The sequence below is a fragment of the Caenorhabditis briggsae genome, assembly GCF_000004555.2.
Source record: "Caenorhabditis briggsae complete genome, chrI, whole genome shotgun sequence".
Classification (NCBI taxonomy): domain Eukaryota; kingdom Metazoa; phylum Nematoda; class Chromadorea; order Rhabditida; family Rhabditidae; genus Caenorhabditis; species Caenorhabditis briggsae.
Window position 1 is genome coordinate 2,156,776 of NC_013489.2, and position 23,298 is coordinate 2,180,073.

The 23,298-nt window shown below is 34.9% G+C and overlaps 2 protein-coding genes across 2 annotated transcripts in view; one reads left to right on the plus strand and one right to left on the minus strand.

The window, feature by feature from the left end:
- Positions 1-552: 552 nt before the first annotated feature.
- CBG22075 lies at positions 553-14,820 on the minus strand (the record flags this gene model as incomplete). The annotated part of the gene is made up of 16 exons (XM_002638814.2): positions 553-765; positions 1,484-1,991; positions 2,629-2,754; positions 3,097-3,324; positions 4,842-5,102; positions 5,412-5,590; positions 6,409-6,497; positions 6,631-6,727; positions 6,843-7,010; positions 11,877-12,075; positions 12,513-12,757; positions 13,291-13,473; positions 14,028-14,157; positions 14,207-14,301; positions 14,514-14,603; positions 14,749-14,820. The coding sequence occupies 16 exons, from the start codon at positions 14,818-14,820 to the stop codon at positions 553-555; spliced, it is 2,883 nt and encodes a 960-aa protein (XP_002638860.2).
- Positions 14,821-17,427: 2,607 nt separating this feature from the next.
- The window catches only part of CBG22077, a gene marked incomplete at both ends in the record, with an annotated part of 8,860 nt that continues 2,989 nt past the window's right edge, over positions 17,428-23,298 (plus strand). The window contains 14 exons of the mRNA XM_045241550.1: positions 17,428-17,436; positions 17,985-18,068; positions 18,116-18,215; positions 18,265-18,353; positions 18,926-19,182; positions 19,315-19,395; positions 19,613-19,643; positions 20,190-20,273; positions 20,395-20,460; positions 20,540-20,564; positions 20,635-20,715; positions 22,270-22,355; positions 22,397-22,659; positions 22,906-22,986. Of these exons, the coding sequence (XP_045097472.1) occupies positions 17,428-17,436; positions 17,985-18,068; positions 18,116-18,215; positions 18,265-18,353; positions 18,926-19,182; positions 19,315-19,395; positions 19,613-19,643; positions 20,190-20,273; positions 20,395-20,460; positions 20,540-20,564; positions 20,635-20,715; positions 22,270-22,355; positions 22,397-22,659; positions 22,906-22,986 (1,337 nt within the window). The remainder of the gene's footprint in view (positions 17,437-17,984; positions 18,069-18,115; positions 18,216-18,264; positions 18,354-18,925; positions 19,183-19,314; positions 19,396-19,612; positions 19,644-20,189; positions 20,274-20,394; positions 20,461-20,539; positions 20,565-20,634; positions 20,716-22,269; positions 22,356-22,396; positions 22,660-22,905; positions 22,987-23,298) is intronic.

The following is a 23,298-nucleotide window of genomic DNA, read 5'->3' on the forward strand; positions in this document are numbered from 1 at the left end:
ATATTTCTGGAAAAAATTTTTTTTCAGAAAATTCTTTTTTTTTGAATTTTTGACCATTTTTAAGATCTAGAAACCCAGGTTTCCGGATAATTTTTTTCCATAAAAATGAAAAAAATTTTTTAAAATTTCTAAAAATTCAAATTTTCAAAAAAAAAAAAATTTTTTTTCGAAAATTTCTGAAATTTCCAGACAAATTTTCAGCTTTTCTGTCTCAAAAAAATAAACTAATTTTTCAAAAAAACAAAAAGGAAAAATGATACAAAAAGAACAGGGGAAGCTTCTGGAGACAAAAAAAGTGGGCGGAGTCGAAGTGGGCGGGGCTTAAAAACTATTTGACAGAAAAAAGGGGAACCCCGATTAGATGGGGAACTTTAAAGGTGCATAATAAAACAGATATATATATATATTAATAACATTAAAACTTTCTCTTTTTTTCTTTCTCGGAATTTTAAATTTTACATGAAATTTGAATTTTTGGTTGGTTAGGCTCCGCCCCTTTTTCAACGGGGCGGAGTCTATTATTAAAGGGGGGCGGATAAAAAATAGATATTTCTACATCTGATGAAGGCGTACAAGCTCCAGAATCGAAATTGGAAGATTCACGTCTTCTGAAGATGTTGATGACGTGGTGGCATTTCCAGACGGGCGAATTGTTAGAGAATGAGCAATGATGTAGGCGAGACACGAGACCCATTCCGTGTGAATTTCCTCTGATGATGACGAGTTGATTATCGATTGATATTGATTTTCAGTGTTGGAGGGTTGCTGGAAATTTCAGAAAATTTTGGAGATCGAAAATTGACAACTATGAGGCCTGCAAATTGTTATTTTTAGGCTCAAAAATCGATATTTCCAGTTTTTTCTTGAAAATTTCGAAAATACCAAATTTGGCTTTAGAATTGCTATTTTTTTGGGACTAAAATTCTCAATTTTTGGAAATAAAAATCCCAATTTTGAGTACAAAAACCTCATTTTGAGACCTTAAAACCTCATTTTTTGGGCTCAAAAATCTATAATTTTCTCTTCAAAAACCTTACTTTTTGAGCCTGAAAAATGCTCGATTTTTGGACATAAAAGTCTCAAAAACCATATTTTTGGTCATGGAAATCCACATTTTAAAGCTGAAAATCGATATTTCTGGACCTAAAAATCCATATTTCCGGGCTCAAAATCTCACTTTTTGGGGTCTCAATAACTCAATTTTTGAGCCCGAAATTCTCAAATTTTGGCTTCAAATCTCCGAATTTTTGGCTTAAAAATCTCACTTTTTGAGCGTGAATTCTCAATTTTTTTTTGCTTGAAAATCATCCTATTTGGTTCTAAAAATCCATATTTTTAAGCTGAAAATCGATATATCTGAACCTAAAAATCGATATTTCCTCTAAAAAACTTTTGCGTCTAAAAATGCCTAGTTTGGCTCTAAAAATCTCAAAATTTGGTTCAAAAAATCCATATTTTTTACTCAAAAACCTCAAAATCTCACCTGATCAACCAACAAAATCATCCTTTCAAACATCCGTCGAATCGTCATCGCCGCCGGCGTCAGACTCTCGTTCGTCGCCTGCGACGCCGCCGAATTCGCCGAAATTTGCACATTTTTCGCAATTTGACTACCGATTCCATTGTTGAGCGTCGAGAAAACAATGGGATTCAGAACGCGGAGAATCAGCAGCGCACTCAACGTTCGCTTCACCAAATGACTCTCCTCTCCACCGTCGAAACGCGCTCTAGCGCACTCGGCAGCCAAAACTAGAAGACGTGACGCCAGAGGGATCGTTAGAAGACGTTGATCGACGAATTGGACGAGAAGTTCGACGGCGGCGTCTGGGGATTTTAGGGATTGAGAGAATTGCGAATTTTCGAGAAGAAATTCGTCGAATGGCGTTTTGAAGAGGTGTCGGAGGCATTGGGTGATGATGCCAGTTGCTAGGGAGTCCTTCCGGAACACGTCTTCTGGTGTTGACGTCGTCAGAACGTCGTGGATCACTTTTCTGGAAAAACATTTTTGTTTAGGATTCTCCAGAACTATTTATAACCGTCTAGAACCTTCAAAAGCTCTAGAAAGCTTCAAAACTTTCTAAAACCTTCTGAAAACTTTCAGAACATTCCAGAAGCTTCCAGAACTTTCCAGAAGGTTCCAGAACCTTCTAGAATCCTCAGATCCATAAGGAACCTTCCAGAAGGTTCCGGAACCTTCTAGAACCATCTGGAATATTCTAGGTCCTTCTGGAATGCTCCAGTACTTTTTAGATTGCTCTAGAACCTTCTAAAAAACTGCAACACCTTACAGAAGCTTCTAGAACCTTCTGGAATGCTCTAGAACTTCCTGGGACGCTCTAAAATGTTCCAGAAGCTTTCAGAGCCTTCTAGAGTCCTCAGAATTATTGGGAGCCATTCCAAAACCTTCTAGAACCTTCTAGAATTATCTCGAATTTTCTAGATCTTTCTAGATCTTCTAGAACCTTCTAGAACCTTCTGAAAACTTCCAGAACGTTCCAGAAGCTTCTAGATCATTCTAGAACCGACTAGAATCGTATGCAACTTTCTAGACCACTTTAGAACCTTTCAGACGCCTCCAGAACTTGCTAGAATGATTCAGTATGACTCCGAATCTTCTAGAATCTTCACCTGATCACCGGGCTCATCATTTGCGGACTGAGCGCGTATAAATGTGAAATGCACGAATACATAAATTGCTTCAAGTGGAGTGGAAGCACCTGCGATGGCCATGACAACAGTTGCGATGGGGATTCTCTGAAAACATCGATTTTTCAGAATTTGAAATATTAGATTTGGCGGGAATTTAAATAATCGGCTTCAAGAGCCAAACGCGCTCTATTGCACCTCAGATTGGTTTGGCGGGAATTCAAAAATTCAATGTTTTTAAATGGATTCTCAGCAGAGCGCGTTTTTATTTTTGACTTCGAAAAATTGTCGAAATTTCCATGTTCGCTTTATTGACAATTTCTCTGAATTTAGTAGAAAATGCGCTCCAATGGACTTAAACTACATCCGGACGACAAGTGTGTCTATTAGAGCGCATTTCCAACCAATTTTCCTCAGAAATTCCACAAATTCTCACTGGAGCGCACTTACCTCAACATCTCTAACATTGGCCGATAGCGTTCCAGCGGCAGCACGGGGCACCGTATCCGGTGTGCTCGAAACACGAAGCCAGCCGTGTCGACGGATTGTTGAATGACACTTTCATTGTTTTCGTTTAGGCTGACGGTTACTGTAGTTCCACACGGGCGGCCTTTTTTCGTTTGAGACGAGTGGGAGAGCATTGAGAGTTGAATGTTTGTCGAGCACGTCGGAATGCACCTAAAAGTTCGGAATTTATGCTTTTCAGGTTTAGTTTTAGGTCATTTCAACATGGTGGCCTAACTTTTGCAAGTTGAGATTTCTAGGCCACCCTGGTAAAATGGCCTAGAATTGGTCTGATATGCACCTGGTGTGTTTTCTAGGCCATTTCAACATGGTGGCCTAACTTTCGCAAGTTGAGCTTTCTAGGCCACCATCGTAAATGCACTAGAAGACACTAGATGAATGCTATTCCATTTCTAGGCATTAAACCTTGGTGGCCTAGAAAACACCGCTTGCAAAAGTTAGGTCACTATGTTTTGCATAGAAAGCACACCACACGGCCTCCCCAGCTCCCAAAATGAACTGCAAGCCTTTTTCTCATCGGAGCGCGGTTGCGCGCGGCGAAAATTTTTTTTTTGAAAAATTTTGCACTGAAAACGCGGTTTTCAGCGAAATTTTCTCATTTTTCGACAATTTATTCAATTTTTCGTCCATAGAAATTGTTAGACAGGCTAAAACACACATTTTAAGTACAAAAGCAGCTAGTTCCGACAAAAAATGAAAGAGGAGATCGACTTTTAAGCATTTTTCGAAAAATTGCGGTATCTTTTCTCACCGCGAGAGGTTTTTATCGAACAATAGCTTGAAACACTCAAAAATAGATTCTTTGCAATAATTTAACACAATAAATTCTTAAAACACCGAACAATTTGAGAGATTTTCGGTTTTCGAAAAATGCTTAAAAGTCGATCTCCTCTTTCATTTTTTGTCGGAACTAGCTGCTTTTGTACATAAAATGTGTGTTTTAGCCTGTCTAACAATTTCTGTGGACGAAAAATTGAATAAATTGTCGAAAAATGAGAAAATTTCGCTGAAAACCGCGTTTTCAGTGCAAAACTTTTCAAAAAAAAAACTTTCGCCGCGCGCAACTGCGCTCCGATGAGAAAAAGGCTTGCAGTTCATTTTGGGAGCTGGGGAGGCCGTGCACCAGGTAAATGCAGGTTATTTCTAGGCCACCAAGATAAAATGGTCAAAAAACACACTAGATGAGTATTAGCCCATTTCTAGGCCATTTCAACATGGTGGCCTAACTTTTGCAACTTGATTTTTCTAGGCCACCATGCTAAAATGGACTAGAATTGGTCTGATATGCACCTGGTGTGTATTCCAGGGCATTTTAGCATGCTGGCCTAACATTTACATGTAGGGTTTTCTAGGCCACCATGGTACATGCACTAGAAGACACATTAGATGAATTCTAAGCCATTTTCACGCCTTAAACCTTGGTGGCCTAGAAAACTACCTGAAAAAGTTCGGCCACTAGGGCAAATGACCTAGAAATCGCTTAGTGTTGTTTCTAGGCCATTTCAGCATGGTGGCCTAATTTTTGCACCTTGAATTTTCTAGGCCACCAAGATGAAATGGTCAAAAAAGCACACTAGATGAGTATTAGCCCATTTCTAGGATATTTCAACATGGTGGCCTAACTTTTGCAAGTTGAGTTTTCTAGCCCACCATGGTAATTAGAAACCTACGGAATCACAAATTTCGAGTCAATGACAACTGTCGCCAACTCGTTCGGTCCCTTATTTCCGGCCGGTGCAAACGAATTCGACACGCCCACTTTGACGCCGTTCACCGAGACGCACGCCGAGTAGAATTGCTCAGTTTTCAGCGAGTCCAGCCGGTATTTATCAATTTCCACTGATAAGAATGAGACTTGTGAGTTGGGTTCGCCCACTGATATCGTTCCTTGGAGCATTGGCGGCGGCACGTCTTGATAGATTGTACGACTTCTGCAAAATGCGCTCTATTGGACATTGGTTTGGCGGGAATTTGAAGTTTTGAATTTTTGAATTTCTGAATTTCCAAATTCCACAAATTCTCAATTTTTGCGCTTATCAGAAAAACGATTTCTACAAAAAAAGGAAAGAAAATGCAAATTCGCTCTACTGATAATTTCTCTAATTTGAGTAGAAAATGCGCTCTAACGAACTAGATGCACCCGCTGAAGGCAAGTATGTCTACTAGAGCGCGTTTCCAACCAATTTTTCTCGTTTTTTCGCTCAAGTTTCTCGAATTCTCACTAGAGCGCATTTACTTACCGCAACATTCGAACCCATTTTAAAAATGTGGAAAACGGGCGGAAACAGACATAAAGTGTCGGTTGATTCGATGGAAATGGCGGCGCCAGGAAGAGACATCCGTCGGCGGAGAATACGGATTCGTCGAGCCAAAACATTGTACACGTGGATAGATTCAGCTGTTGACGCAGTTTTGAATTCTGCAAAAATTAGTTGGAAGAGGTTCTTGGTGGCCTAGAATTCACAAAAAACGGTGAAAAATGAGCCGGAATGAGCCTTTTTGAGCAAGGTGGCCTAGAAATCCCAAAATGTTCGGCCACCGGCTAGAAATTGATCGGAAATTCGTTGAAAATTTGCCACATTTTTTGTATTTCAGTTTTTTTTACAAAAATAGCGAAAATTTTCAAAAAAAAACTTCGGTGGCCTAGAAATCCAAAAATTTTAGAAAGTTCGGCCACTGAGTTTTTTGGCTGGAATTTGTCGGAAACCTGACTGAAACTAGCGGAAATAAGATAAAAATTACCCATTGGCCCATATTTTTTCAAAAAAGCCAAAGTTTTCAAAAAAAAATTCGGTGGCCTAGAAATCCAAATATTTCCAAAAGTTCGGCCACTTTCGGCTGGAATTTCTTCGGAAATTTGGCTAAAAATAGGAAAAACTGAAAAAAGTCACAATATGGTCGTTTTTTCGGAAATTTTTGAAAAAAAATTCGGTGACCTAGGAATCCAAAATGTTCAAAAAGTTCGGCCACCAAGGTTTTCAGCCTAAAATTGGCCGATAACTAGTTGGAAATCGAAGGAAATTGGTCTATTTGATCTTTTCCACATAAAACCAAAATTTTTGAAAAAAAATTCGGTGGCCTAGAAAACCAGAAAAACTCGGCCACCAAGGTTTCGGGCTGGAATTTTGTAGAATTTTAATTTCTCAAAAAGTCGAAAATTTTTGAAAAAAAAAATCCGGTGGCCTAGAAATCCGAAAAACTCGGCCATGGATTTTTTTCGATATTCAGCGCGCTCACCTGTGAATCGAAAACCGAGAGTTGTGATGATCCGCAAGGATTGTCGGACAGTGTCAGCCAGCAGTCTTTCCATTGTTTATCCTCTCGAGCTGCAAAATTTTGAATAGCTTTCTTGATGATTTTCAGCCATTTTTAGGTGATTTCAGACCATTTTTTCGGCTCAAAACACATATTACGGCTAATTTTCAGTCATTTTCAGCCAAAAACTCAAAAAATTCTCACATTTTCTCAGTGCCACAGTCGACGCGACGGTCGTCGCACTCGTGCTACTCGTCTCCGATAGCTCGTTGATGTCCTCGTAGTTGAAGCGATGATCAAACTGCAAAAACAACGCTCTATTGACAAAAACAACGATTTGGCAGGAATTCAAAAAATTCAAAAAAAGTTAATTTTGCGCAAAGGCATCTTTCTCAATGGAGCGCGATTCCTCTCACCATGTGCTCCGGGACTCCTGTCGAAATCGTGTTCGCTGGCGACGGCATCGCTGTCGACATGGAATTCGCTCCTGAAGGCGTCAGGAATGTAGAAGACGTTGTGGCTGCTGATGACGTGGCGACGAGAGCGGTGTCGATGGAAGCGCCGCGGAACATTCGACGAGTTTTCTGAAAAAGAGAGAAATAGTGTTGAAATAGGAGAGTTAGAGAAATTATTCGAAAAAAAAAAACTGATTTTAGGGGCATTCTAGGCTGAAAATCGTCTCGAAAAATCGACTTTCATGATTTTCAAAGGAGATTTCAGGCATTTTTAGGTTAAAAATCGGATTTTTTCAATTTTCAGAGCTTAAAAATTCCAGGCGCCACGTGGCAATACGGTTTTGTTTCGTTGATCAGGACCGCTCAAATTTTGGGACATTTTCAGCCGGAAAATCGGGAATTTCTGGCTTAAAAATTGAATTTTTTGAGTCGAAACCTCAAAATTGAAAATTTTCAAAAAATTCAGAAACCTATTATGCTTGTCTGAGAAAAAAAAGGTTAGAGAGTATTTTTTGCAGTCTGAATACGGTAGCGATATCGAAGCGGAGAGCCTAAATAGCGCATATTAAGTGGAGACGCAGACACTATTTCTCTGTGTCTCACACTTTTTCTTTTCAGACAAGCATAATAAAATTATCGATTTTTCCCAAATAAAATTCCGCATTTTCCGGAGAAAAAAAGCGCGCGCGGGGTAGATCGAAAAAATTTTAAAGGGAAATTTAATTTTAAATTTGAAAAAAATCAGAAAAACTAAAAATTTTAGGAAAAAAAATTTTACTGAAAATTTGAATTTTTTCGCTCAAAAATTCAAAAAAAAATTTTTTTCAACAATTTTCAGCTCTAAAAATTTCAAATTTCCCGCTGAAAACTAGTGTCGAAATGACCGAATTTCAGCCATATTTCAGGCAAATTGAAAACACAAAAAACCGATAAAAAAAGCGCAAAAAACAGCAAAAATGAATGGGGAAAATGTCAAGTGGGATCTTCATTTTTTGGTCGGGTTTTAAATGAGAAAACGGAATATTATTTTGGTTTTCTTCTGGAAATTTCTAGAAATTTCTAGAAATTTTCCAGCGAATTCTATTGCTTTTTGCGTAGAAAATTATTGCAAAAAATTCAATTTTTCTGGCTTAAAATTGAGCTGAAAAACTGACTGAAAATCATTAAAAATTCAAGATTTCAGAGTTAAAAACTCATTTTTAGGGTCCAAAATGCCCAATTTCAGAGTGAAAATTGTCATTTTTTGGGTCCAAGACGCATATTTGTATGCATTACAAGTCTCATTTTCAGGGTTCAATTTCTGTATTTTCAGCGTTGAAATTGCGATTTTTATGGTCGAAAAATTATAATTTTGGACCTCAAAATTAGAATTTTAGGCTCAAAAAATTCATCATTTTAGCGTTTAAAATCCCAACTTTAGGCTAAAAACTCGACGTTTCAGAACTTTTCTGCATTCTTGTATAGTGGTTTTTGCACACCAAATGAGCATTGCTATTTTCAATTTTGTGTTTTTCTGCTTTTTTATTCGTTCCCATCTACCGTACTACAAATAGTGTTCACACTCGGAATCTCTCAAAAAATCGAAAAAAAAATTGAAATTTTCAGAAACGATTCGCCGGTACTTCTAGACATCCTTTTTTGAAAATTTCAATTTTTTTTTTGATTTTTTGAGAGATTCCGAGTGCGACCGTATCACTATTTGGAGTACGGTAGATGATAAAGAATAAAAAAGCAGAAAAGCACAAAATTGAAATGAGCAATGCTCATTTGGTGTGCAAAAACCACTATGCAAGAATGCGAAAAAGTTCTGAAACGTCGTAGTTCCGAAACGTCGAGTTTTTAGCCTAAAGTTGGGATTTTCAGCGCTGAAACGATGAATTTTTGAGCCTAAAAATTCTAATTTCGAGGTCCAAATTATAATTTTTAGACCATAAAAATTGCAATTTCAGCGCTAAAAATACAGAAATTGAACCCTGAAAATGAGACTTGTGATGAATGAAATATGAGTTTTGGACCCAAAAAAAATACCAATATTAAGGTGGAAAATCGTCATTTTTGTCTCTAAAAATGACGATTTTTGACTTTGAAAATGGGCATTTTTGACCCTAAAAATGACTTTTTTAACCTGAAAACTCCCAATTTCTTACTCTAAAATCTTGGACTTTTAATGATTTCTAGTCAGTTTTTCCCTCAATTTTAAGCCAGAGAAAAATTCTGAAACGTCAGGTTCTGAAACGTCGCGGGGTCCAAAACTGAGTATTTCTAGGGTCAAAAATGCCCATTTTTAACTTTAAAATTGACATTTTTTGGGTCCAAAACTCTATATTTTCAGCATTACAACTCTCATTTTCAGAGTTCAAAATCACTATTTTTAGCCTCGAAATCGCCATTTTTCAGGTCAAAAATCCCTATTTTAGGCTCCAAATCCGTCAATTTCCGCTTAAAAATCACCTATTTTAAAACTCACATTTCTCAGGTTCTCTCTCAAGTTTCCAATGAATTTTCTCATAGTTTTAGAGAGAAATTTCTAGAATACCTCTAGAATGTTCTAGACTAGATATATCCCATAAAACTACCCACTCGAGTCTGTCCAATACCTAGAATCGCCTGATTACTCTGTTAGAGTAACTAATAGAAACCAAAAAAAAAAAACGGAAAATGGGAAAAATGTGTTGAGGAGGTGTACAAAGTCATCACATTGGGTGAAAGAAAGCCCAACTTATTCATGTGGAATGGAGGAAAAGAAGAAGAAGAGGACAGGTGGAAAATTTTGTTGAAAAATAGAGTTCGAGAGGATGATGATCCTTTAAATTAGAGTCCTCTTCTGATGACGTTGAGGGAAATTTGAGTACCAAAGTTTGAGAATTTCAGAATCTCCAAATTTCAGATTCTCATTATTTCAGAATCCCTGAATTTCAGAATTTCGGGAATTCAGAATTTTAGAATCCCAAATTTCAGAATCCCTGAATATTTCAGAATCTTAAAATCTCAAAGTTTCAGAATTTGAGACTTTTTAGAATTTCAGAATCCCTGAATTCCAGAATTTCATGAATTCAGAATCTTAACATCCCAAATTCCAGAATTTCAGATTCTCATCACTTCAGAATTCCTGAGTTTCAGAATTTCAGGAATTCAGAATCCTAGAATTCTGAAATTCCAGAATCCAAGAATTTCAGATTCTCAGAGATTCAGAATTCTAGAACTTCCAACTTTCAGAATTCCAGATGTTCAAATGCTTAGAATCCAACAAATTCAGATTCTCAGAATTTCAGGATCCTGGAATTTGGAAATTTCAGAACTTCCGATTGTCAGGAATTCAGAATCCTAGAATTTTTTAAAAATTAATTCAAAATTTTCAGAATCCTAGAATTCTGAAATTTTAGATTGTTGGAATTTCAGATTCTCATAATTCCAGAATCCCTAAATTTTAGAATTTCAGGATCTCCAAATATTAGAACTCCTTAATTCCAGAATTTCAGTAATTCAGAATCTTAGAATCCAAAATTTCAAAATTTCAGAATCTGCAGTACTTCAGATTCTCATAATTTCCGAATCTCTGAATATTTCAGAACCTTGAAATCTCAAAAATTCAGAATCTCAGAATTTCAGATCCTCAGGGATTCAGAACTCTAGAACTTCCAAAATTCAGAATTTTGGTATTTAGGAAAATCAAAACTTCAGAATCCTAGAATTTCAGAATCGCAGAATTCCAGGATCTTAGAATTTCGAAATTTCACGATTCCAGATATTCTGAAATTTCGAAATTTTTCAGATATTTAGATTCCAACAAATTCAGATTCTCAGAACTTCAGGATCGTAGAATTTCAGAATTAAAAATTTTCCGAATCCTAGAATTCTGAAATTTTAGATTCTAAGAGTTTCAGAATTTCAGAATTCCAGATGTTCAAATGCTTAGAATCCAACAAATTCAGATTCTCAGAATTTCAGGATCCTGGAATTTGGAAATTTCAGAACTTCCGATTGTCAGGAATTCAGAATCCTAGAATTTTTTAAAAATTAATTCAAAATTTTCAGAATCCTAGAATTCTGAAATTTTAGATTCTAAGAGTTTCAGAATTTCAGAATTCCAAAAAATCTGAGAACTTTGCCAACTACTGTAACTCTCCTCATAGAAAAGATACAGTATCCCAAATAGTATCATTTTGTAGTTCTCGAGGATACGGTAGAAAAACTCAAAAACTACAAAATGGTACTATTTGGGATACTGTATCTTGTCTATGAAGCGAGTAACAGTAGTTGGCTTCTCAGAAGTTCTCAGATTTTTGGAATTCTGAAAATTTGAAATTCTGATTCGGAAACTCTAAGATTCTGAAGAAGTTTGGAAACTTGTATCTTGTCCATGAGAAGAGTTACAGTAATTTTGAAGTTTCGATTGTTTTGAGTCTCCTCAACGTCATCAGCAGATCTTCAATTGAAAGGAGGAAAAAATGAAACGAAAAAAAAGTGAATATGAATTGAGATCGGTTGTTGTCTGTCACTTTTCAGATGTCTCTTTTTTTGAAAAATTAATTTTTTGCTCTCCCTTTCTTCTGTTTCTTTTCATCATTTCTTTATTCCCGGAGACGACACTGAATTCGTTATTAATCGGAGACGAATTTCTGCTCATTTTTTTTCCATTATGCGCCTTTAAATGCATTTTCAGCCACCAGCATGGAAAACGAGCTCTATTGCTAAAATGAACAATTTTAGGTAAAATTTTTGCGATTTCTAGGTGATTTTTAGCGGATTTTCATGTCATTTTTAGCTGGAAATTTTTGATTTCCATGATTTTTGGCTCATTTTTTCTTTTAATTTTCAACTTTTTTAACCCAAAATTGGTCGATTTCATGATTTTTGGCTCATTTTCAGCATTAATCTATTGATTTTTAGATTACTTTCGGTAGATTTTCATAATTTTGAGGCCATTTTCCACTATTTTTAGGTTATTCTTGGCCGATTTTCATGATTTTTTAATCATTTTAAAGCTATTTTTACCTCTTTACGCTCCTTTAACACATCATCGTACTGACTACTGCTCATTGACGCAATCGAGGTCTTCTCCGATGACGGTGGCCATCGGATTTCAGTTGTTGCCGATCGACCAGACGCCTTCCGTATTTGTTGCTGCTCCTCAGCACCATCACAAACGGCACGTGTCAACCGGACACCTCCCGAAATCGCTCGTTCACTGTATCTGCAAAACAAGTGCGCTCTATTGATAACTGGTGATTTTGGAAAAAAATTGGTTCTTCTGGGCGTAAAATTAGGCCTGCCAGAATCTTAAAAAATCGACAAATTTTTGTCGAAAATTGAAAAAAAAAGTGCCAATAATGCAAATGTGCTCTAATGATATCTTGATCTTTTCAGGTGGAAAATGCGCTCTGATGGACTTGAAGCTGTAAAAAACCGAATCTGTGGCTCAGCTATACCCTATTACGACGAAAAAATCGAGAAAAATCACCAAAAATGCAAGTTCGCTCTAGTGACAATTCTCACTAATTTGGTTCAAAATGCTCTCTAATGGATTAAAAACGATTTCTTTTGATTTTGGAGCTGAGGAAAGCTAATTTTCAAGTTTCAAAGCCGAATTTCGAAACTTTAAATTTCGCAAGTGCGCTCCACCGAACAAACCTCGCAACAACGTGTCCAATGGTGGGAAACGGTCGTCCAGCCAGACTAAATCCACGTGGCGGTGATCCGACGATCAGAAATTTCTCAATCAAATCGAATTGAGTTTTGACCAGTAGAGCGTAAGTGTCAGTGCCTTTTGACGACCGTCTTAGGAGGAAAGTGCCAATTGGATTGAATTGCAGCATTTCTTGGGTTACTGTATCATAGAAATACGGTAGATCGGATAGCGAGTCGACTGTGGAGATCTGGAACGAAAAATTGACTTCAACAACAAATTCAGCTAAAAAATGCAAATGTGCTCCATTGATAATTTGTTATTTTCATGTGGAAAACGCGCCCTGATAGACTCGAAGTTGTAAAAATAGAAATTGTGGCTTAGTTATACCATAATACGACGAAAAAAATCGAGAAAAATCGTCAAAAATGCAAATTCGCTCCATTGATAATTTGCTAATTTTAGGTGGAAAACGCGCTATAATGCACTTGAAGTTTTTGGAAACGCTTGTTCGTACCCTACAATGTCCAAAAACGCAAAAAAATCGACAAAAATGGAAATGTGCTCTTTTGATAATTTTTTATATTCAGGTGGAAAACGCGCTCTGATGGGCTTGAAATTGTAAAAATCGAATCTGTGGCTTAGTTATACCCTATTATGACAAAAAAATAAAATAAAAATCGTCAAAAATGCAAATGCGCTCCATTGATAATTTGATGGTTTTTGGGTCATTTTTCAGATTTTTTCGCCAGAATTTTGAAAATCCAAATTTCAATGACCCACCAAAGGTTTTAAATGTGATTTTAGAACAATTCCAACCGATCCGTTTGCCTCATTTCGTCCCATCATCCAACCGATTTCATCCGTCTCACAGAGTGTTAAGATATCCCCAAGTTCCGCTGTCATCTCGTCTGAATTGCGTTTTTCGAAGCTTCGAATGCACAAATATTTGATTTCGACGATTTCCTGCAAATTCGCTCTATTGATAATTTGTCTTTTTAGGTGGAAAACGCGTTCTGATGAATTTGAAACCTACTGGAATACACTCTGATGGCATTCTCAAGAATTTTGCGGTTTAAAAAAAGCGAAAAAACCGACAAAAATGTAAATGTGCTCTATTGATCATTTGCTAATTTTAGGTGAAAAACGCGCTCTAATAGACTTGAAGTCAATGAAAATAGGCTAGAACGACATTTTTAGTGTATTACAGTTAAAAAAAAACTAAAAAATAGCCTAAAATGCAAATGCGCTCTATTGATAATTTGGTCTTTTTAGGTGGAAAATGTGCTCTTTTGGACTTGAAGATGTGGAAAATTCTTGCTGATACCGTACAATGTCAAAAAACCCCGAAAAATCGACAGAAATGCAAATGCGCTCTATTGAGAATTTACTTGAATTTGGTTCAAAATGCGCTCTAATGAATTTGAAATTTTCTAGTTTTCCATATAAAACCTATAAACCTTATTTTTTGAAGCAAACGCGCTCTACCGAGACATTCTCATTGGAGCGCACTTACTGACCCCATTCAACGGCATAATTCCTCCTTTTCGAATCGGAAAAAGTGCCGATTTGAATGCCTCGACAATCTCTCTCAATTTCTCATATCGTTTTCCTTCGAAAAAATAGTGTGGTGTGGTGAGTTGGCGAATTCTGCAAAAAGTGGCCTAGGATTTTTCTAGGCCAGCACTCTTCTACTTACGGTATATGTTTCGGGTACCCGTCATTGTCGAGAATCGATAAATAGAAGCGTGTCGGACCGGTTTGGCGGACTAGAAATGCGCCGGGAGTGGTGCCCTGGAAGAGGAATTTCAAGGTGGCCGAGTTTTTTGAAATTCTAGGCCACGGCGGGTTTCAAAGGGTTCTCGTTGGCCTAGAGAGCTGATTTTTGGTGGGGTGATAGTTAAAAAGTTTTCTAGACCATTGATGGCCGAGTTTTGGATTTCTAGGCCACTAAATTTGGTTTTCTAGGCCACCGATTGAAATGTCTAGAAATTGCTGGAAAAAACCTGTAGCAAGCGATTGGCGTCGTGTTCGTTTAATTCTCCATGATACCACACATCTTCAGCAGAGATATCAGCTGGCCGGCTGTCGTGGGACTGAAAAATTTTTTTTGAAAAAACATTTTTTTAGAATTATTTGTCTTTTGTAAAAGTTTTTTGAAGCTAATTTTTGATAGGAATTTTCGAATTAAAACTAAGTTTTTTCATTGAAAATTTCAAAAAATTGGGGAAAAAATCTAACTTTTGAGAATATCGCCGGCGGACTGCCTTCTGCTGCATTAGGTGTGTTGTTTTCGTTTGAGTGGTGCAGCATAATTGCTCATTTGCACCTGAAAATCGGGAAAAATCGGTTAAAATAGCGGAAAAAGCAAGAAAATTAGGTGAAAATTATTTTTAGGAATTCAAAAACGCGCCAATTTAGGGAAGACGCATTTGCGCGTGGTGGTGTTTGCGGAGTGGTCGAGAAGCTCAAAAGAGAGGGAAGTTTGAATTTCAGAATATTCAGAGATGAATTTTCAAGTCAGAGGGGGAAAAAGGACATTTTCAGATGGGAAAAAAAACCTTAGCTTAAGATTTGTTAATTTTGCAGAATTTCGAAGAGCTTTTGCTGGGAAAAACAAAAATTCCCGCTCGAAAAAATGTGCAAAAAAGTTTTAATTACAGTAACCTTTTTTCATAGCTTTTTCAGCGATTTCTAGTCGATTTTTGTTGGATTTTCTAGTGATTTTTACACAAAATAGAGCTTTAAAACACTGGAAAATAGTTGAAAAAGCCGTTTTAACAAAGAGATTTTAACATAAAATGTTGTAGTTTAGTAGGGGGAGAAAAAGCCAGAAGGCATATTATTACACAAAAAGTTCGTCTTCTTCTTCTTCTTTTAACACACAAAGCAACAGACAGATCACTTTCTTTTGTGTCTGCGTCTCTCGCCCAATCGCAATCACTCGGCGCCCAACGTCTAAATGTCTGCGTCTCTCTCACTCTCTCACTTCTCTGCCTGTTCGGCCCGCCGAAGAGCACCGGAAGTTAGAACCATTGCGAGGGAAATTCAACAAAAATTGATGAATTAGAGAGTGTGAGATTTTGAGAGAGTGGTTAGAGAAAAAAAAATTGATTCGAAAAAAAAAATGTTCAGTCATGTGAAAAGAAAAGGGAAAGTGATAACATGTGATAAAAAATAGAAAAAAAAGTATTTACGGAAAGTACGCTCTACTGTATTAATACTTTTTAAATTCAAAACTCGCCGCCGCGGCAATCGCGCTCTACCGAACAAAAAAAGGAAATTCAAAAATTTCGAGAACGCAAAATATAAAGTTCAAAAGAGCAAAAAGAAGGAGCACCCGAAAAATGTTTCTGCTTTCCCTTCGCAATAAAAGTCAAAAGTCTCTTCATCCCATAAAAAAATGTCTGCGTCTCTTTTAAAATCTGTATCTCTCTTCCTAAAAAAGAGTTGGCACATGTCCCGGAAAAGTTTGTCCTTTTTTTGGGACCCCTTCATTTTCTTCCGCTCAATGTGGCAATTACAAAAAGAGGGAAATTCAAAAAAATCGGTAAATAAGTTGAATATCGTCAAATTTGAGTGCTCTAAAAAAGTACTTTATACTTGTCCGTTTTGTCTGAAATTTTCAGACAATATTAAACAAAAATAGAGCTTTATTTTTGTAATTGACACTTTTTTGATACAAACGCGCTCTAATGAGATATGGAGGCGCAGCAATCAGGCGCGCACCTGCAAGGCAAAGGCGTAGAAAAGGAGGCGTATCTCATTAGGGCGCATTTGTATCAAAAAAAGTCAACTACAAAAATGAAGCTCAACTTATGTTTAGTAACTTCTGAAATGCTCATATTGATCTGACAACTACAAAGTAGTTTTTAGGACATTCAAATTAGATTTTTTTGGCTAAATTTAGCATTTTTCTCTGTTATTTTTAAGTTGGTTTTAGACTTTTTGATCCTTGTCCGTTTCGTCTGAAATTTACCGACAATATTAAACAAAAATAGAGCTTCATTTTTTAGTTGACAAGTTTTTGCTGCAAACGCGCCCTAATGAGATATGTGGCGCACCAATCAGGCTCGCATCTCCAAGGCATAGGAGGTAGAAAAGGAGGCGTATCTCATTAGGGCGCATTTGCACAGAAAAGTTGTCAACTGCAAAAATAAAGCTCTATTTTAGTTAAGTACTCTCTGAAAGTATCATTATGATCCGACAACTACAAAGTAGTTTTTAGGGCATTCAAATTAGATCGTTTTGAGTAAATTTAGCATTTTTCCCTGTTATTTTCAAGTTAGTTGTAGACTTTTTGGTCATTGTCCGTTTGGTCTGAAATTTACCGACAATATTAAACGAAAATAAAGCTTTATTTTTGTAGTTGACAAGTTTTTGGTGCAAACGCGCTCTAATGAGATATGGAGGCGCAGCAATCAGGTGCGCACCTCCAAAGCATAGGGTGTAGAAAAGGAGGCGTATCTCATTAGGGCGCATTTGTATCAAAAAAGTGTCAACTACAAAAATGAAGCTCTATTTATGTTTAGTACTCTCTGAAATTTTCAAATCGATTGGGCAAGTAAAAGTTACTATTGTAGGCATCTAAACTTGGCTGTTTTTGGTAGTTTTCGAATTTTTTTTCGGTAAGTTGTAAGTTAAAAAATCGGAAAAATGGCAAGTTCGCTCTATCGCACAAATGTTCAATAAAATGTTTTTCACACTTTGAGAGAAAAGATAAAAATATCTCTTCGCCAGTGACCCCCAAACACAACCATTCTCCTTCTGATCTCTTCAATTTTCGATCGCTAACGGAGAACATTGTTTTCTCTATTTATCACAAAATTTGTATCATTTGAGACAATTTTCGATTCCAAAAAAATTTTTTTGAGACCTTTTTTTCAGGGTGGAAAAAAATAATATCTGAAATTGCGGAAAATGATGGGGGTAAGGGACAAAAAACTCAAAGTTTTTAGAAATTCTCGAATTTTACACTCTGCGAAGCTTGAAATTCAGACTGCAAGCTTTATGTTCGGCGGAGCGCGCTTGCGCGGCGCCAAAATTTGAAATCTTCGGTTTCAGCAGATTTTGTCGATTTTTATAGTTTTTTCGCAGAGTTTTCTGATTGAAATCGTTCAATATGTTGAAAAACATATCTTAAGTGCAAAAACAGTCAATTTTGACAAGAAATCACTTTAAAATCGATAATTTTCAAAAAATTCTAAAAAATGCTGAAAATGCTCAAATTGTTTTCTCTAAAACTACTGCTTTAACTTTTGAAAAATGTGTTTCAACCTAATTAGCAATTTAAAAAAGAGAAAATATCTGAAAAAACAATAAAATTAAGCTGAAAACCGAAAAAAAGAAATTTTGGCGCAGCGCAAGCGCGCTCCGCTAAACAAAAATTTGAATTTAAGAAATTCAGGTCGTTTTAAGTAAGAAAAAGAAGGTTTGAACATAGAAAAAAAATAGGAAAATTTTTCTGAAACTTCCAGCCAAACAATTTGGGAGATGTCAACGACATGCTGACACTATGTGAGCGATTTCCAGAGGATATCACTGGAAACGTTATCATCGACGTAAGGATCTTTTTTGATCTGAAAGTTTTTGAAATTTTTGGTTTCAGTGGACCAAATCAGTGGCAATCGCTGGATTCAAGTCTCCAGAAGATCCACAGAATTCGACTTCCTTGATTTTGGATGAATTGGAAAAAGAGGGAGTGGAAAGTAAACTTTCCTTTGAAAAATTTGAGAGTTTCAGAAAAAAAAATTTCAGACAAAGAGCTCAGATTCTTCAAATATGAAATGTGTTTTAAGGAAATTGAGGAGGAGATTCCGAAAATTCGGAGAAGTCAGCATAATGATGTAAGTTTTTTTTTGGAATTCTGCGATTTGTGGTTTTTTGGACTTCTTGAAAATTTTGAAATTTCAATATTTTCGGGATTTCTAACTCTCTGAATTTTTTGAATATCCGAATGTTCGAATATCTGAATTTCTGAATTTCTGAATTTTTGAATTCCTGAATTTCTGAATTTCTGAATTTCTGAATTTCTGAATTTCTGAATTTCTGAATTTCTGAATTTCTGAATTTCTGAATTTCTGAATTTTTGAATTTCAGATTCTGCCCTTTTTGTCTGAAAAATTCTGAAATTCTGAATTTGGAATTTTAAACTGTGCGGAATTCTAACATTTCAATTTTTAAGATTTCTCATTTTTTTCCAAATTAAGAATTTTTAAACTTCTTGGGATTTCAGTTTTTTTCTGAAATTTCCTGAATAATTTTTCATGAATTTGTGTTTTTTTGAAATTTACGGTTTTCTAGTTTCAGATTCGTATTTATCTGAAAATGTCTGAAATACTGAAATTCTAGATTTTCGGAATTCCGGGATTTTTGAGATTTTCGAATTTTCTGGACCTTCTCTATCTCCTATTTTCAGTTTGTTCTCCACTTGGCACCTCACTCGATGCCCAACACAATTCTCATCGAAACGACGGCATTTTTGTCGGGCTACAGTAACCCCGACAGAAATGGAAAAGTTCCAAAAAATTTCAAAGCTAAAATGGATTCCGAAATATCGGAATGGAAAACCAGAGTGGATTGTGAAGAAATTGTGAAGGCGTTGAATGAAAATTTTGAATTGGATGGGATGAAATTCGGAGGATTGAAAATTGAAAAATCTGATGATCCTGGAAGGTGGGAACTTTTGAAAAAAGTTATTCTTGATATTTTTCGTTTTTTCTAAATGTCAAAAAGTAGAAAACTTAAAGAAAATATTGTAAATTTGCAAGTTCGCTCTATTGAACAGCATTTTTTTTTTCGTTTCAGATCCATCGCAGGATTTACATATTATTTATCGCTCTGTGATGACGATTGGGCCACTCTTCTCGTCAAGGTTCCTCCGTTTGAGTAAGTACAGTAATCCAATAATTGACCTACACATCAAACTTCTGGAATTAGAAAACTTTGAATTTTCTTAATACTTTGAGTTTCCTGGAATCACCGGGTATTCCAAATTTCAAATTTTTGATTTAACAGACTTTTTAAGCATAAAAATAATATTTCCATTTAATTTTCAGTTTTACTAAAAATCTGAAATTCTTACTGTAATTCTATTTTGTTTCAGAGGAGAATGCACCAAGGAAGCTGTCACCAATGTAATTCGGGAATTGATTAAATTTGTTACAAGAAGTTATTTTTAGACTTTTCAAAGTTTTTGTTGTTCTGCTGAAATTCATTTATCCATTATTTTCCCCATAAAATTGTTAATTTAAAATCGCCTTTTAATAATAAATTTACTCAAACTCCTTTTCTGAATTTTTGAATTTCTGAATTTCTGAATTTCTGAATTTCTGCATTTCCGAATTTTTGAATTTCTGAATTTCTGAATTTCTGCATTTCCGAATTTTTGAATTTCTGAATTTCTGAATTTCTGAATTTCTGAATTTCTGAATTTCTGAATTTCTGATTTTCTTAATTTCTGATTTTCTGAATTTCTGAAAACATTTTCAATTTTAAGTGTTTTCGAACTAAAAAGATAAGAGAAAAAACGTTTATCAATCTGATATCTGACCCATCTCTTATCTCTTGTCAGTTGTTTCTCCCAATAAAATCTTTTTTCTTGTTTTCCGAAAAATAGAAACCGCCCGTTTTTTGATTTCTGAGATTTCTCAGATTCTTGTTTAGCAACTTCTTATCTGCAGGGTTCTTCTATCTGCAGGATTTTCAAAAAGAAACAATTTTTCAAATTCGAAAATTGTGGAAATCCAAGAGCAAGAATGATGGGGGTAAGTGGATTTTTTTTCGATTTTTTAAAAAGTTTATGTGTCTTAATTTGTAAATTTATAAATTTTGGATCAATCAAAATAGCAACTTTCTAAATCTTTTCAAAATGTCTTCATTTTTCAGGTAGATTGCCTTGGAGACGTCTCCGATATGCTAACAATGTGCAATCGAAGAATGCTCCTTCCTGATGTGAGCCATTTTTTTTTGATTTTCAAATTTTTGAATTTCTTGAAAAATTTTTTCTAAAAGCAACATCATTTATTTTCAGGACATCAAAACCGTCGTTATTACTGGTGAGTTCTGAAATGTCGTTTATTTGTTTTTCAAAATTTTAAATTTAAAAAAAAACTCTGAAATTTTCAGCTTGCAATGATCCATATGAGAATTCTCAAGAGAATCCATCATCAGAAGTTTTGGATGAGTTGATGAGCAATCCGGGAGAGCGTGAGTCTTGATCATTTATTTTGGTTTTTGGAAATTTTCTGTTTTTCTGGATTTCTAGAAAATTCGAAATTTTGACAATTTTGAAATTTTTGAATTCTTGAAATAACTGAAAATTTAATATCATCAGGATCTTGTTTTTGAAAAGTTTGTTTTGGAATTTCGGGCATTTTTGAATTTTTCAGAATTTCCAAACTTCTTAGTTTTTACGTTTTTTGAGTTTTTTGAATTTTCAAAATTTATAGAAACTTCGAAATTTCTGAGATCTCTGAAGATTCACATTTTTTTGATTTCGGAATTTTTTGAATTTTGAATTTTTCGAGTTTTCTGAAATTTTGGAACAATTATAAAAGATTCAAATTTTTTGAATTTTAACAATTTCTGATATTTTTCTTTGAATTTTAACAACTTGATACAATTTTTGAAATTTGTGGAATTTTCCAAAAGTCTTGTCCAGTTTTTCTGCTTCTCTAAAATTTTCAAATTTCTTTGATTTTCTAGACTTTTTGTTCGAATTTATAGTTCTAAAAATTTTATTTTTTTTTCGAATTCTGAATTTTCTGAATTTTAAACTTACAGGAATATTTGGGTTTTTAGCATGACAAAATCCAATGTCCTAAAATTGAAATTTCTTGAAATTTTCAAATTCTGAAAATTATAGAATTGCGGTTTTAAGAAGTAGCAAAATTTCTGAACTTCTGAATTTCTGAGTTTCTGAATTTCTGAAATTCTGAATTTCTGAATTTCTGAATTTCTGAATTTCTGAATTTCCGAATTTCTGAATTTCTGAATTTCTGAATTTCTGAATTTCTGAATTTCTGAATTTCCGAATTTCTGAATTTCTGAATTTCTGAATTTCTGAATTTCTGAATTTCTGAATTTCCGAATTTCTGAATTTCTGAATTTCTGAATTTCTGAATTTCTGAATTTCCGAATTTCTGAATTTCTTAATTTCTGAACTTCTAATATTCTGAACTTCTGAATTTCTGAGTTTCTGAATTTCTGAATTTCTGAATTTCTGAACTTCTAATATTCTGAACTTCTGAATTTCCGAATTTCTGAGTTACTGAATTTCTGAATTTCTGAATTTCCGAATTTCTGAACTTCTAAATTTCTGAATTTCTGAGTTTCTGAATTTCTGAAATTCTGAATTTCTGAATTTCTGAATTTCTGAATTTCTGAATTTCTGAACTTCTAATATTCTGAACTTCTGAATTTCCGAATTTCTGAGTTACTGAATTTCTGAATTTCTGAATTTCCGAATTTCTGAACTTCTAAATTTCTGAATTTCTGAGTTTCTGAATTTCTGAAATTCTGAAATTCTGAATTTCTGAATTTCTGAATTTCTGAAATTCTGAATTTCTGAATTTCTGAATTTCTGAATTTCTGAATTTCTGAACTTCTAATATTCTGAAATTCTGAATTTCCGAATTTCTGAGTTACTGAATTTCTGAATTTCTGAATTTCCGAATTTCTGAACTTCTAAATTTCTGAATTTCTGAGTTTCTGAATTTGATTTTTAGAATATCTGAATTTTTTTGAATTTCATTTCTTCAGACATCAAAATCTTGTCTCACAAAATCCCAACCACTTTCAAAGCTGTCAATAAGAAAGTTCCAGAATTGAGAAGAATTTGGCCACAGGTAAATTTATTACCCTACTAATTAACCCTTAATTATCTCAGCAAGTCCTTCATTTGGCTCCTCACTCGACGCCAAAAATCATTTATTTCGAGGCAAAAGCATTTTCCGATCGCTACAGTAATCCGGATAAAAATGGGAGTGTTCCAGAAGGAAATGCTATAAAATTAAAAGAGGATGACGATCGAAAAGTCATGGAACCATTTGTGGATTTTAAATCTTTAATGGATGAATTGAATGAAAAATTTGGGTTGGATGGAAACAAATTTGGAGGATTGAAAATTGAAAAATCGGAGAATATTGGGAGGTAAATTTCAAGAAAGTCTGAAATTCGGAAATTCGGAAAATTTCAAAGAAATCTGAATTCCTGAATTTCTGAAATTTCGAAGTTTCGAATTTTAGAAATTTTGAATTTTAGAGTTTTTAAATTTCTGGAAATACCAAATTTCAAAAATTCTGAATGTTTTGAATGTTGAATTTTTGATTTTTCGATTTCTGATTTTTCAATTTTTTTCAATTTTTCTTAATTTTTCAAGTTTTGAAACATTTTCAGATCCGTCGAAGGCTATCTCTATTTCCTATCACTTCGTGAGGGACCAATGTCCACTCTTTTCGTTCGAATTCCTCTATTTGAGTAAGTTTTTAAAATTTTTGCGGACATCAGGACTCACAGACACACAGATATATTTAACAACTATTTTTTGAAGCTCAACATTTTTGAAAATTTTTTTTGAAATCTCAAAATTGGTCCAATATAAATTTTTTTAAATTAAAAATTGTAAAAATTTTGATAGATTTTTTGTTAATAAAAAAAAAATTTAAAATCAAAATTTAAAAAAATATATACCGTAAAACCTCTAATAGAACGACACCCGGATCGTCCACTTTGAGCCTATATATCTCACTTCTTTTGAAAGATATCAAAAAGTGGTTAACTAGTAAAATG